General features: G+C 35.0%; 1 protein-coding gene across 18 annotated transcripts in view; it reads right to left on the minus strand.

Moving 5' to 3' along the window:
• PIAS2 (protein inhibitor of activated STAT 2) overlaps positions 1 to 12,810 on the minus strand; it is a 128,293-nt gene that overhangs the window by 16,994 nt on the left and 98,489 nt on the right. For 5 of the 18 annotated variants that reach the window (XR_010152070.1, XR_010152076.1, XR_010152072.1 and 2 more), the window contains 3 exons: positions 11,907 to 12,076; positions 8,941 to 8,978; positions 5,727 to 6,241 (listed from right to left, as the gene is read on the minus strand). The exons of 2 other annotated variants lie outside the window; for them this stretch is intronic. Coding sequence is in view for 9 of the 16 variants with exons in the window: in XM_016933637.4 (XP_016789126.1) it covers positions 6,062 to 6,244; positions 8,941 to 8,978 (221 nt within the window). In the remaining 7 variants the exon portion in view is untranslated. Of the gene's footprint in view, positions 1 to 4,065; positions 6,245 to 8,940; positions 8,979 to 11,906; positions 12,077 to 12,810 lie in introns of those variants that run through there. 11 more of the 18 variants (XM_016933637.4, XM_063796071.1, XM_016933640.4 and 8 more) reach the window with 6 other exon arrangements.

The raw sequence follows: 12,810 nt of genomic DNA on the forward strand, positions 1-12,810 counted from the left end.
CTGTCACCCAGGCTGGAGTACAGGGTCATGATCCTGAGTCACTGCAACCTCCGCATCTCAGGTTCAAGCAATTCTCATCCCTCAGCCTCCCAAGTAGCTGGGATTACAGACATGAGCCATCATGCCCTAATTTTTTGTATTTTTAGTAGAGATGGGGTTTTACCAAGTTGGCCAGGCTGGTCTCAAACTCCTGGCCTCAAGTGATTTGCCTGCCTTGGCTTCCCAAAGTGCTGGGATTACAGGCATGAGCCACCATGCCCAGCCTAAGAATTCCTGATTTTTGGAACCTTGATTATAAGCTGCCTGACGTCTGGAACCAAAACTTCTGTAACACTCTATTCCACGTGTACTTACAAAACACTCTAAACATTTATTAAACAGTTTGATGAAGGCCAAAATAAGAGGCATATGCTATTCTACAACACGGTAACACTCTTTGTCACTTAAAATAATTAAGCTTTGAGAACACAAAATAAAGCTTTTTAAAAAAGCCATTCAGAAATAGGAAGCAGTTTGGGAAATGACTGTGCTACGCCAATCAAGAAAATGTTGTACCTCAAACATCTGAAGGTAGCAATCTGTTTTTTTCTTTCCCTGTAGCTACCCTTATTGGAAACATAAGGGAATATAAAGTGAAAACACGCAATGTTTGCCTGTTTTTATAGCTTTTAGCCTTACCACTTTTCAGTTTGGGGATGGAATGCCTTTGGCTCAGTAGATTCTACTGGCTTTGGGGAGCTCAGAAAGGCCATAATGGGGCCTACAGAAAGAGGAAAAAGAGAGCTGACCTCTTAAGGGCAGGCCTTAGGTACAAGAGGCTTTTTTTAAAAAGTGACAAAACTTTTGAACTAAAGATGGAAAATGTAGTCTGACAAAGAATATTTGTGCAACTTTACAGTGCCAGTAAAATCATGTGAAAAGCTTGGATAGCCATACGTAGGTGTTTCTGAAACATGTCAGATCATATATATATATATATATATATATATATATATATATATATTTTTTTTTTTTTTTTTTTTTTTTAAGAGAGTCTTGCTTTGTTAACCAGGCTGGAGTGCAGTGGCACAATCTCGGATCACTGCAAATCCTCCGCCTCCTGGGTTCAACAGATTCTCCTGCCTCGGTCTCCCAAGTAGCTGGGACTACAGGCGCCTGCCATCACACCCACCTAATTTATGTATTTTTGCTAGAGATGGGGTTTCACCATGTTCCATGTTAGCCAGGCTGGTCTCCAACTCCTGACTTCAGATTACCTGCCCGCCTTGGCCTCCCAAAGTGCTGGGATTACAGGCGTGAGCCTCCATGCCCGGCCCATGTCAGATATATTTAAAACTAAGAAGCTTGGGAAAATCTCTGCCAATGATCTCCATATCAGTTAACCCCGTTCCATAGAGTCAGAAAGGCAGAGGGTCTTAGTGCAGATGCCTGCATAAAGATAAAACATTGCATGTTCTTGGAAAATATGGCTAGACCACCCTTCCCATACCATCTAGCTGCAGTATAAATTAACATACCCATGTGGAAAAGTGGTATGAATCAAGAACTACAAAAGTGTTCATATACCCTTGACTAGAAATTCCACCTCCAGTATTTTATCCTAAGAAAATAATTTATACACAAAGACATTCATTGTGGCATTATGAGATATAATCTAAACTGTTCAAAATAAGTAAAGGTTATATGAAACATGGCACATCCATAACAATGGAGTACCATAAAATTAATAATAGTTGACACAGTTTTAATGACATGGAATAATGCCTGTAGGTTCAGGGGAAAAACCCCAAGATATAAATTACACTGAGAATGATGAAACTAAGTAAAAATATGCAGAAGTAGCAAAGACACTACTGGCAAGGAATATGCAAAAATATCAAGTGATTTTTTTTCTGGTGACAGAATCATAGGCAATTAATTGTTATACTTTTCTGTATTGTCTAAATTTTCCACAATAAGCATGTACTACTGACATAAACAGAAAAAACAAACATTATTCAACCAGGCAAGCATTAAAGAATGGACATTGTGTACAGCTTTATTTATTTCTTTTAGGAATTGCAGGTTCCTAACAAAGTAGGGGTGAGGGGGGTGTTACAAACCAGTCACTAGGCAGGAACATTAGACTCCAAAAGCAGAGAAATGCTTAATTTTCTTCTACCTGTTTCACCACATTCATGTAGAACTGTAGTAAAAAAGATGGTGAATCAGGCTGAATCAATCTAAATAACAACTTAAGGCTCCCAAATCACATGAACCTAGGACCACTAAATCCAATGTCAGACATGTTTAAATGGTGCACTGCTCTACATTTTTCTATTATGCAAAGAGCTAGAAAATAATGGTAGTGTCATTATGATATTCCATGAAAATGGAGAAAATCTTTCAGGAAAAATTAAGAAAATAAAAATGTTTACTAAAGAAAGAATGGTCCGGCTAAGTGCTTTTTTTTTTTTTTTTTAAACCAACTGAAGGCCAGAGAAATGAAAGGCATACCTGTGAATTAAATTAATGCTTTAAAAAAAATTGACTTTACTTAAAATACAAACAAACGTCAACTAATGAATACTTTATTGGCAGAAAAAAAAGACAACTTGGCTGGAAATGCTGAGTGTCTTGGACTGGTCTGAAGGAAGAACATCTGAAAGGTCTGAATGTCAAAGTCAGAACAGTCTCTGGTCAATCCTACTTTGCTTAAAATCCAACATTTTACCTTTCTTCAAATTCCTCAAGACTAAGAAAAACTTGGTTTTATACCAAGAATTATGAATCAACTACACTTGCTATCCCTTACATCACATTTTCATTCTAGCTTTTCTGAAACACATTACCAGATAAATGCCATATAACCTAAATTCACCTCAATGCTTTCATTTTGCCTTTACAATTACCTTAGGACAGATGCCAAGTTTTTATAACTTCAGGCCAGAAAATCCTCAAGTGGCTCACCTAATTGTCAGAAAGTGAGTGAGTGACAACAGACCTCAGGCACGAAACTATTTTCAGCACCAATTACACTGTGGGGGGTTACCAGAACAAGAAAAGGCCTTCATAGTTCTAAGTGAAGAAAGATAAAAACATTTTATTTTGGCCAGGCGCGGTGGCTCATGCCTGTAAATCCCAGCACTTTGGGAGGCCAAGGCAGGCGGATCACCTGAGGTCGGGAGTTCGAGACCAGCCTGACCAAAATGGAGAAACCCTGTATCTACTAAAAATACAAAATTAGCCGGGCATGGTGATACATGCCTGTAATCCCAGCTACTCGAGAGGCTGAGGCAGGAGAATCGCTTGAACCCTGTAGGTGGAGGTTGCGGTGAGCCAAGATCGCACCATTGCACTCCATCCCGGGCAACAAGAGCAAGACTCAGCCTCAAAAAAAAAAAAAAAAAAAAAAAATTGATTTTAGGAGGCTGACAATTACAGTTCATTTCCTAAGATATTCCAGACAATCACTGGTTGGCTGACAGAATCTAGGTGACAGCTAAGATCACCCCTCTGAAACTCCCTTATATTTGGTTAAGCAGAAATCTGGGCTAACAAAATAAACTACTAGAAAGTCAGGGTCTGGATAAGAAACAGTGACCACATTAAAGGCTGACGGCTTAATAATCATGATGTTGCCATAAGGCCAAAGTCATAAAGTACTAATGCTCAAGACAGATAAACAACGTAAGCCCCAATTTCAAGATGATAAACTTCAAAGTGTATTTTTTAAAATGCAAGTTGCCTGTATGAAATAAATTAAAAATTTATATGTAATTTCAGTGTAAAACACCAAAACTGAACATTAAAACTGTTCACAGAAAATAGAAAAAAAAACAAAAAAACAAATCACAATTATAAAAGCACAGAGGTATCAGTTATAAGAGAACCAAGTAAATAAACTAATTTCTATTAATATTTTCATTTACTTTATAAAACTTTGTTGATTAAATTGGGGGAGTCTCTGACAATCTAAAGGGTAACAGAATAACAAATATACATCATTTCTTTATAAGTCATACCACACAAACCAAGTTAAGTTTTTTCTATCTGATTACAGAGTCAATAAATATTGCATCTGTATTTAGAGCAGCAACATAAAACTTTATTAGAAAGAAATACTATATCTGGACCAAAAAACTGCAACATGGTTTGGAAATCTAATGACTAAGAAGGTAAAACTGGCAACTATGTGCAACTACTGCTCGTAGATTCGGGTTTTTTCCCCCCCCAACATCTTTAAAATAAGCAGCCCCCACAAAGGGATAATCCATTGAATAAGGAGACGATGTAGCCAAAGAAGGGATTTGTGGAAAACCATATGAATTTAAATCAACATAAAAAGAACACACAAAGGCCATGGAAACTTGAGACGGTGAAAGAAAAAAAAAAAAAAAAAACCCAAGCAAGGACAAGTCAGCTCCTTGGAGCTGCACCAACTCTTAAGTAGGATGTCCCTATTCTAACGGAAATTGATGAGTCCACACCTGGGCACTTCAGTTTGAGAAATCAATTGGTTGGACTGGCCATTAAAAAAAGGACTTTGTTTTTAAGGTAGATAAAGCTTAGAGAGAGAAAGCTAAACAGAAAAGTACCAAATCCTTGTGAACTCAAAAATGATTTAGGAAGTCAAATGAAGCAAACTAAAAAACTGGATGAAAATGTTTCTCTAAGAGTAAAACCCAGTTTTCTCTGTGATTTAAAATCAAACAAACACACTATAGAAGAGAAATTTTCAAAGTGCACCCAATAAAACCTCAGAGGTTCCCTGGAGTGTTTGGGGTAGCACGGATTGAGACAGGAAGTGGGTTCAAGCCCATCTCCCCCAACCCTTCCTTCACTTTAATTCAAACATTTCTAATTCTCTTTTGTCGTTTGTAGTTTCAGGTAAGATATCATTTTAAAAAAATGAAAAAAAAAAAAAAATCTAATGCTGTCCCTTTCCCTAAGTTTGAAAATCACTGCTGAGACTGAAATTACATTGGTGAGAAATATGATCATCATAAATCTAAAACACATTTTCTATGTAGTGCTACCAAAATACAAAGTTTCATCAAATATTTCACTACTATTCTGTAAAATAAATGAGAAAATTAAGTTATTGGGAAGAAATTAAATTTTGTTATTACCACCTCCCAAAATCTGCTCTTCTGCTGGCTCCAAGATATCAATATTTGATAGTGTGAAAAAATTTCTAACAAACATTCCAGTCACACCGTACCCCAAAGACATTTCATTCAATGGCTGCATGGAGTTTCTTTTTTGAGAAGGCAAGCCTCAAATTTATAGAAAACTCTAGAATGAAAAATGTACAATTACTAAAAACATAATAACACACTTTATGTCAGGGCAGAATCTGCATAGTGCTTTTAAACATAATCACCAATGAAGAGTAGCCAAATCCCAGAACTTCACACAGCACTCATTAGCAAACAACGTCAAAGTGTAAATGATAAGCAGGAAAAAAACCAAGTAACACGAATGCCATTTTTCTTTGATGCGATCACGAAGAAAAGTGGAAATGCAGGACGAAAAGTGGAATCCAAGCTTTGGCCACGTACTGAAACTTCATTACTTCAATGAAACAGAGCAAATCTCCATGGAAAGGACTCATTCAGCAAACATTAAGTTCTTTCCATATATTTTTTTTCCTTCACGTAAGGTTAAACAGAAGTTGCTGTCATTCTAGAATCAGTGATTACAATTTTTTTTTAATTAGAAAAAAGGTTACTTGAATATTTACATAATTTTATTGCTCTTTATTTTAACAAAAACTTTTTTCACTGATTTGTAGACTCCATCCATTAACGTATGAAAGTGAAATCCATCTCTCAGGAAGATACAGTTACGGTTGAATGTATCTGATGCTGAGAGTACAGCATAATTAAGAAAAATCCTTGCATGTCATTTGGTTCTTGTTGCAGTCTTCTGTGTTCACCCCTCAGAAAGCAAAAGAATCCATCTGACTTTCAATAAATACCAAATTATTTAAAAAAAAAAAAAAGAAAGTTTCCACAGACTAGAGATCCAAGAAAAAGCAGTTCTGATGAATGATTCCCAGAATCAAGTGAGTCCTCCTTTAGTCCAATGAGATGATGTCAGGAATGTTACTTCCACTGCTGGTTATGACCCCTGTCTCACTCCTGCTGCTGGATGAACTAACATGAGTACTGCTTTCATGGGAGCTGGTGGTGGTGACAGACGTACTGCTTGCTGTTAAGGGTGAGGTGAGACTATCCAAAAACATAGGAGGACAGTACTGCTTGAAACAAACAATGATTCCAATGAGGAAGAGGCTACTTGATTTTAAATAAAGAGACTAGAAATTATTAGATATGCACAAGCAATAGTCACATATTTAAAGCCCAGTGGGATTTTAAAATTGCTCAAAACTTCACATCTTTGGGTGGAAGGTGGCATGAATTTAGCTATTTTACATTATTTAGAGAATGCAGCATATATTCTTGATTCTCTCTAAACTTGTGGAACTTGTTTGCTGACCACATACAAAGGTAAAAGTACAATGTCAACAATAACTGAAGTCATTTAATACTAAATATTGGCCCTAATCTCAAAAAGAATTTGCTCCCTAACTGTATTTAGTTGGGTGTCAATTTTGAAAGAGTTGTTGAGCTTACACCAGCATTTTTGCTTAATAACATTTTTAAAAGTATTTGTTAGCCTTTCCCGGTGTGAATTGAGTATCAAACAGATCCTTTATGAATGTTAAGGCTGACCAGCTGAATGATGGCATTGGACTCCTTTGTACATAAACGTAAAATACTTGTGTCATCAGAATGACAACATTCATTCTAAAACACAGACTACACGGTAGCTAGCTATCACAGGATCCTCAGGACAGAAAATTATCTCAGGTAATCACAAAGTTTTGCAATAAATGTTAAAGAAGATCTAACCTAATCTTCTCGTGATGCCTGCTTAACACCCCTTTCCTAGTGCTTATATTTCACAAGTCCCCTTACAATCCTGGTTACTGATCCCATTACTGATCCCAAACAAGTACAAACCTGAATGTACTACTCTAACATTAACAGAGGAGTGAAGAGAGACAAGCCAAAAGCATTATATCAGTATAGAATATTTTATGTGAGAAACGACTGCACTGACTTTAGCAAAACAAGAGGTCTAGTGATATCCTGCAAGAGATGTTTTAAGTTTGTCATTAGTTCAACTGTATGAAAGATCAGTAAGGATATCTGATTCATATTCCCCATTCTAAAGATTATGCAGCTTATCATTAGAGACACTGGATTATGGAACAGGAATTTAAAAGTCAAGTTGTTTAGACTACATGATTTCCAAGGCCGGTGAATAAAACAGGAACAACAGTCCCAGGTTTAAGTTGCCAGTCAGAGGGACAGCAACAAGTAAAATTCAGACTGCCCTTCAAAAGAACAAGTTATTTAATGCTTTGGATAGATAACTGTTTTGGTTCATCAATAAAATGAATGCCACATACAGAGTCAAGGGACATTAGTTACAGGGAGAACAGTTCTTAAAGAGCTTCCAAGGAGCTCTAAAGATGGTTAAATTGTCCAGTATTAAAACTCTTTTCTAAAATCAAATCAATTTCTAACTTTCCACTAAAACTGGGGGGTAAATCTAGAACAAAGCCCAGAAACTTACATTTTATTCCTGCTACCTCTCAGGTAGTTTTTGATTGCCTTATAGGAAAAAGATACTCATTCATGAAAGTTGTGCTAGATGCTACAGTGCTGCCATCAACAGGCTCTGTGCATTGAATTCTTAGTAGTATTCAGATTGCAGCCACTTAAGTTCTAACCCTGCATCCCTTATTGTAGCTACAATGACAAGAATTAAGGGATAATATGGAGGTCAAGTAGTAAAACCTAAGGATTCTATGGCAAACTGAAGGCCCCACATCACCCTTCTACTACTGACTCACCAAATAACTTAGACCACTACTAAATATACAAAACAGAGCTATGAAATAAAAACCTCTAGGTTCCAAGATAATTTTTTTAAAAGAACTGGTCACATAAAAATTAGTAATCCTCACATCTGAAGAATCCATTTCCTAGAAAAATACATAGACACTTTCACTAGGTACCTTTGTTATATATACTGCTGTAATGAGGTCAACTCCGAATGATAAGAAATTCCTCAGTCTGCACATTACCTTGGGCCCAAATTTCTGGTGCTGTTCATGTAATGAGATACAGAGTACTGAAACAGGAGGCTGATACAGGACTTGTGCTTAGCTGACTGAGCAGCCCATGAAGCAGTGACCCGTGGTTCTTCCTCTATCCCTCCCTATACTCAACTCCTCTCAAAGTCTTTTGTTCTATGTCATTTTCTCCCTTCACTTTTCTCATGCCTTCTCCTCCTCTGCTCTGCCTCTGCTATAAGCCTGTCTGTGCAATCCAGGCTCACTGCAAGGTCTTCATGTTGGGACACCGAGCTACTAGGGTTTCTCATCTTTGACAGAGAAAACGGGGATGACTGACATATAGCAACTTTAAACTGGGGCCTCCCCAAAGTCCAAATCTGAATGTCTTTAAAAACAATGAAGAATCAAGTTAATGAGTCAAGTCTGTCTAATCAGGTTTAGCTATTGATTTTCTATATATAGAATGTTTTAGCTAAAAAATAAAACTGTATTTGTAAAATTTTAACTTCTAGTCACCCAGCACTGCTTCTATTAATTCTAATCATTCAAATGCTTGTAAGAGATGCCAACTGATTAAGCTAAATAAAACAGAATTTAAAATTCAGATATTAAAGACAAAAATCATAAACTGAAAACAACTTTATTCCTTCAAATAAAATTGTGAAATATTTGCACAGTACTTCCTTTCCATCAATGTAAGTAATTCAGAGATGACTGTCCTGATTTTATGCAACTGGTCATTTTTAGTTAGTATGACATAACCAACAATCAAATACAAATTAGTTGCTTAAATTCAGGATACATACCTGGGGATCAACTGGAATAAGGGAAAGAAAATCCAAACCTAAAACAAAAATGCTTTGTTAATAGTTGTCTCATATTTTGGGAGACCAGAATTATTTCCCTAAATCATCTTTATCACAAATCACAAAACATTTGTGGTAAGTGCTTACCACTCTGTCACAGAGAAGTTCTATACCATGATCAGTGATATTTGAAATGTTTAAAACCCAAAGATGAATATATTCTCTGATAAAACAACTGGAAAAACTAGCTCCCAGAGACTCAAATGCAGAAGTCCAAAAATTTCCAGTGAAGGACTAGTCAAAACAAATATTTCCCCCTTTGCCGCTTAACAGAATGAGAAGCAATAAAAATGATGAGCTAATGATCTGGATTTGAATCATCTAAAAAAAAAAAACATACTTAAGCTCTTAAGATATTTCACATTTATTTTTCAGAAATACAGAGGTTCATCTAAGTATCGCTTCTTAAACAGATGTCTATTTCAATGACAGCTCTCTGTCCCCGCTGTCCCCACATCAAGAGCAGTACATAGTCCAACGCTCTGCACAAAGCACACACTCGGGAATTGCTGCGCTAACAGGGTTATCAAGGGTTACTGGGTTCTGAGCTAATGTAATTTTCTGAACCAGAGAACTGTAATTGTCCAATTCGATTTTAGAAAGAGGAATGTGTAAAAGGTTGTCCAGTAATATACTTTTGACGTATTCAAGTAATAACAATAAATAAAATTTTTAGGTCTGAAAAGTCTAGTAATAAACTTCAACATCAGTTCACCTAGACCTCCCTGTGTGACTAAACTCTCTTTAATTATTTCAAAACATTAAAAAAGAAACCATAGGTCATTACGACAGGCCAATTTCTATTCAATTCCGTGAATTTTTATGCTGGCATTCAGAGACACCCCGAATATAACCACCACACAGAGAAAGTCTGACATTATGCTTTTATGCAAAATAGAGAATATCAGTGGGGACATTTAAAATATTTACTAACCAGTATGAATTTATAACTCAAAAAATTTAAATATATTTATTCTCTTATAATCTCCAAATAAGGGTATTACAAAAATGCTTATCAAGTGATACAAGCTATAGCACCAATCATTTGAAAGAAATCATTCCAACGATTTCTAAAGCCTTTTTGAAAATTGTTGCTACAGATTTTTTTTTTCCTTTTTTTGGGAGACACTGAGTCTGCTCTGTTGCCCAGGCTGGAGTGCAGAGGCACAATCATAGGTCACTGCAGCCTTTACCTTCTGGCCTCAGCTTCGCAAGAAGCAGGAGCTACAGGTGTGTCACTATGCCCAGCTAATTATTATTATTATTATTATTTTTGTAGAGAGAGGGTCTTGCTATGTTGCCTAGGTTGGTTTTGAACTCCAGAGCTCAAGTGATCCTCCCGCCTCGGCCTCCCAAAGTGCTGGGATTACAGACATAAGCCACCGCACCCAGCTTGCTGTAATTTTTCATTTCATATGTCTGTCACTAGCTATATGACACGGTGGTTTGAGCCAATACTAAACCAAAGAGAATTACAACAAACTTTTCCAATGACTTCTCTATTAAAATGATAATAGGTGAGATATCTCAATAAGCAGATTTTGTCTTCATATTAATAATATTCAATAAATCCTCTCCCTGCTTGTGCCAAACAATTCAAAATTTGTCTAGCCCTTGTAATACCTTCAGAGTTTTGCATTTTCAATATTTCTATTATTAAGTAAAAAAAGTTTATTGGAACATTTTGTTCTGCTTCAAATGGTATAACCATTTTCTTTTTACAGTAACTTCTATCTTTTCAGTTTTTCAGTTTTCTTCATTTTTACAATAGCTTCTACCTTTTTATAGTTTTTCAGTTTCATATGTTCAATCACTTTATTATTTGCTGTATCTCTCAGTTCATGTTAGTAACTGAAACCTTTTTATAACGCTAAGTATTGACAATGGTGTTGGAATATTGTGTACTGAAGCCAAGCCACTCAAAAATGCTCATTTTCTAAATGTTCAACTATTTCAATTTCAGAATTTCAATTAAAATACGCAAGCTTGATATAAAACAGTTTGAAAATTATATCAAGCCTGTGTATTTATTTTAATTGAAATTAAAAATTGAAGCTCTATCACCAGAGAATACCCACTGAGGATCCTATTTTTGTTATTTCAATTCCAGTTCTTCAGATGTACTGTAATTCTCTTTGATGATTTCATATGTGCGGTAAATATAAAGTTTATTTAGAAAACAATTAAGAGATTTACTTATCTGTATATTGATACCTCATCCATGGAAAATTGAATGTGGTGACTTATACAACACCATAATAAAATACCTAGAAATTTTTCTAAAATATTGGTTGGAATTCTAGATTGTTTACCAAGCATTACAAGGGTGCTGTCTATATAAAACCTGTTTAATGTAAATATTTCTCTCACTGAAACCATTTTTTTCTCAAGTACTAACAGTGAAGTTTGATATGGTATTTTAGATGTTATTCTTTCTAACAAAAAACGAAACCATCAAAGTCTTCTTGCATTTTACATTTTAAGCAGAATATTAAAACTCTTATATGAAATCAAGTTTCATCAGTAGTGATTAAAATTTTACTGCCTTGTTCCGTAAGTTTAGCAAAATGCTGTTTCTTACTTCACCATAAGTTTCAATTGCAGCGTGTCATACTGATATATTTTTATGCCCTCCGAAGTATTTCATGGTTGAAAATGCTCAATTACTTTTAACTAAAAAGCAGGTAGTGTTAACATTATTTTATTAACACTGATAAAATTTTAATTTAAAATTTTTAAGTGCTTCACTGTGAAATTGACTCATTAGATTTTTTCTCATTGATGACAACACATTTTCCTTATTTGAGTCATAAACTTTTAACAAAACATAACTGCTACATGATTAAATATGTAAATGTTTAGCACTTTCAAATTTTAATGATACAAGTTTTGAGCACCATTCGCACCTGACAATATGGCACTAGCAATAATAAGGCAGTCATATTTTTCCTTGAAATAAGCTGTTTTCCACTCCATAAATACAAATTATTTGTTTTATTTTGTATTCACTGTTGCACAGTATCAGAAGATGTTCCAAGCTTCAGTTCATTATTAATATCATTTCTTCTTTGTTCTCCTGCAGATTCAGAAGATTCATGTTTATGATGTTTAAAAGGAATGTTAAGAAATGTATTAAAACTTTGTTATCTCTCCATTCTTGGTGTTCTATTTAATATTTTATTATAAATTATTAAGTTTATCAATACCAAAACTCTTCACAGTATGACTAACTACATAAAAATTATGCATAAAAATAAAACCAAATTACTAATCACAAAAGAACACATTAACAATAAAATCAAAGTAAAACTAAACTATTTAGATATAGTAACTGCTACATAATTCATACATGATGATAAACTAGCAATTCTTCTAAAGCAAAATAGATCCTATTCTATTCAGTTATCAACTGGTAAGAAAGCTTTTCAATAATAACAACCAGTATCACCATAATTGTTAATACTGGCTAAATATCAGCCTTGGATATTAGTCTTGTTTGCTCAATATCAGCTTGAAACACATTTTTACCAAATAGCCAGTTCAGACATATTTTACTGCATTTTTCTCAAGTTTGCACATTTCTAAAAAGAAATAAAGTCTCACTTTATGCCCAAATTTTGAAATAATGTAAATTTCCCCCAATTAAAAATTAATCCAGGTTCAGAGAACTGAAAAACTAACAGGGCAAGTGATTGGTAAATTGTGTCTATGCTACTGCTAAACGGTAGGATCACTTTAATGAACAGAAATGCTCATTACCTTTTTTCAGGATTAATTTTTAATTCAAGGTCTTTAGGAAACAAATCCTTT

Source organism: Pan troglodytes, chromosome 17, assembly GCF_028858775.2.
Source record: "Pan troglodytes isolate AG18354 chromosome 17, NHGRI_mPanTro3-v2.0_pri, whole genome shotgun sequence".
NCBI lineage: Eukaryota > Metazoa > Chordata > Mammalia > Primates > Hominidae > Pan > Pan troglodytes.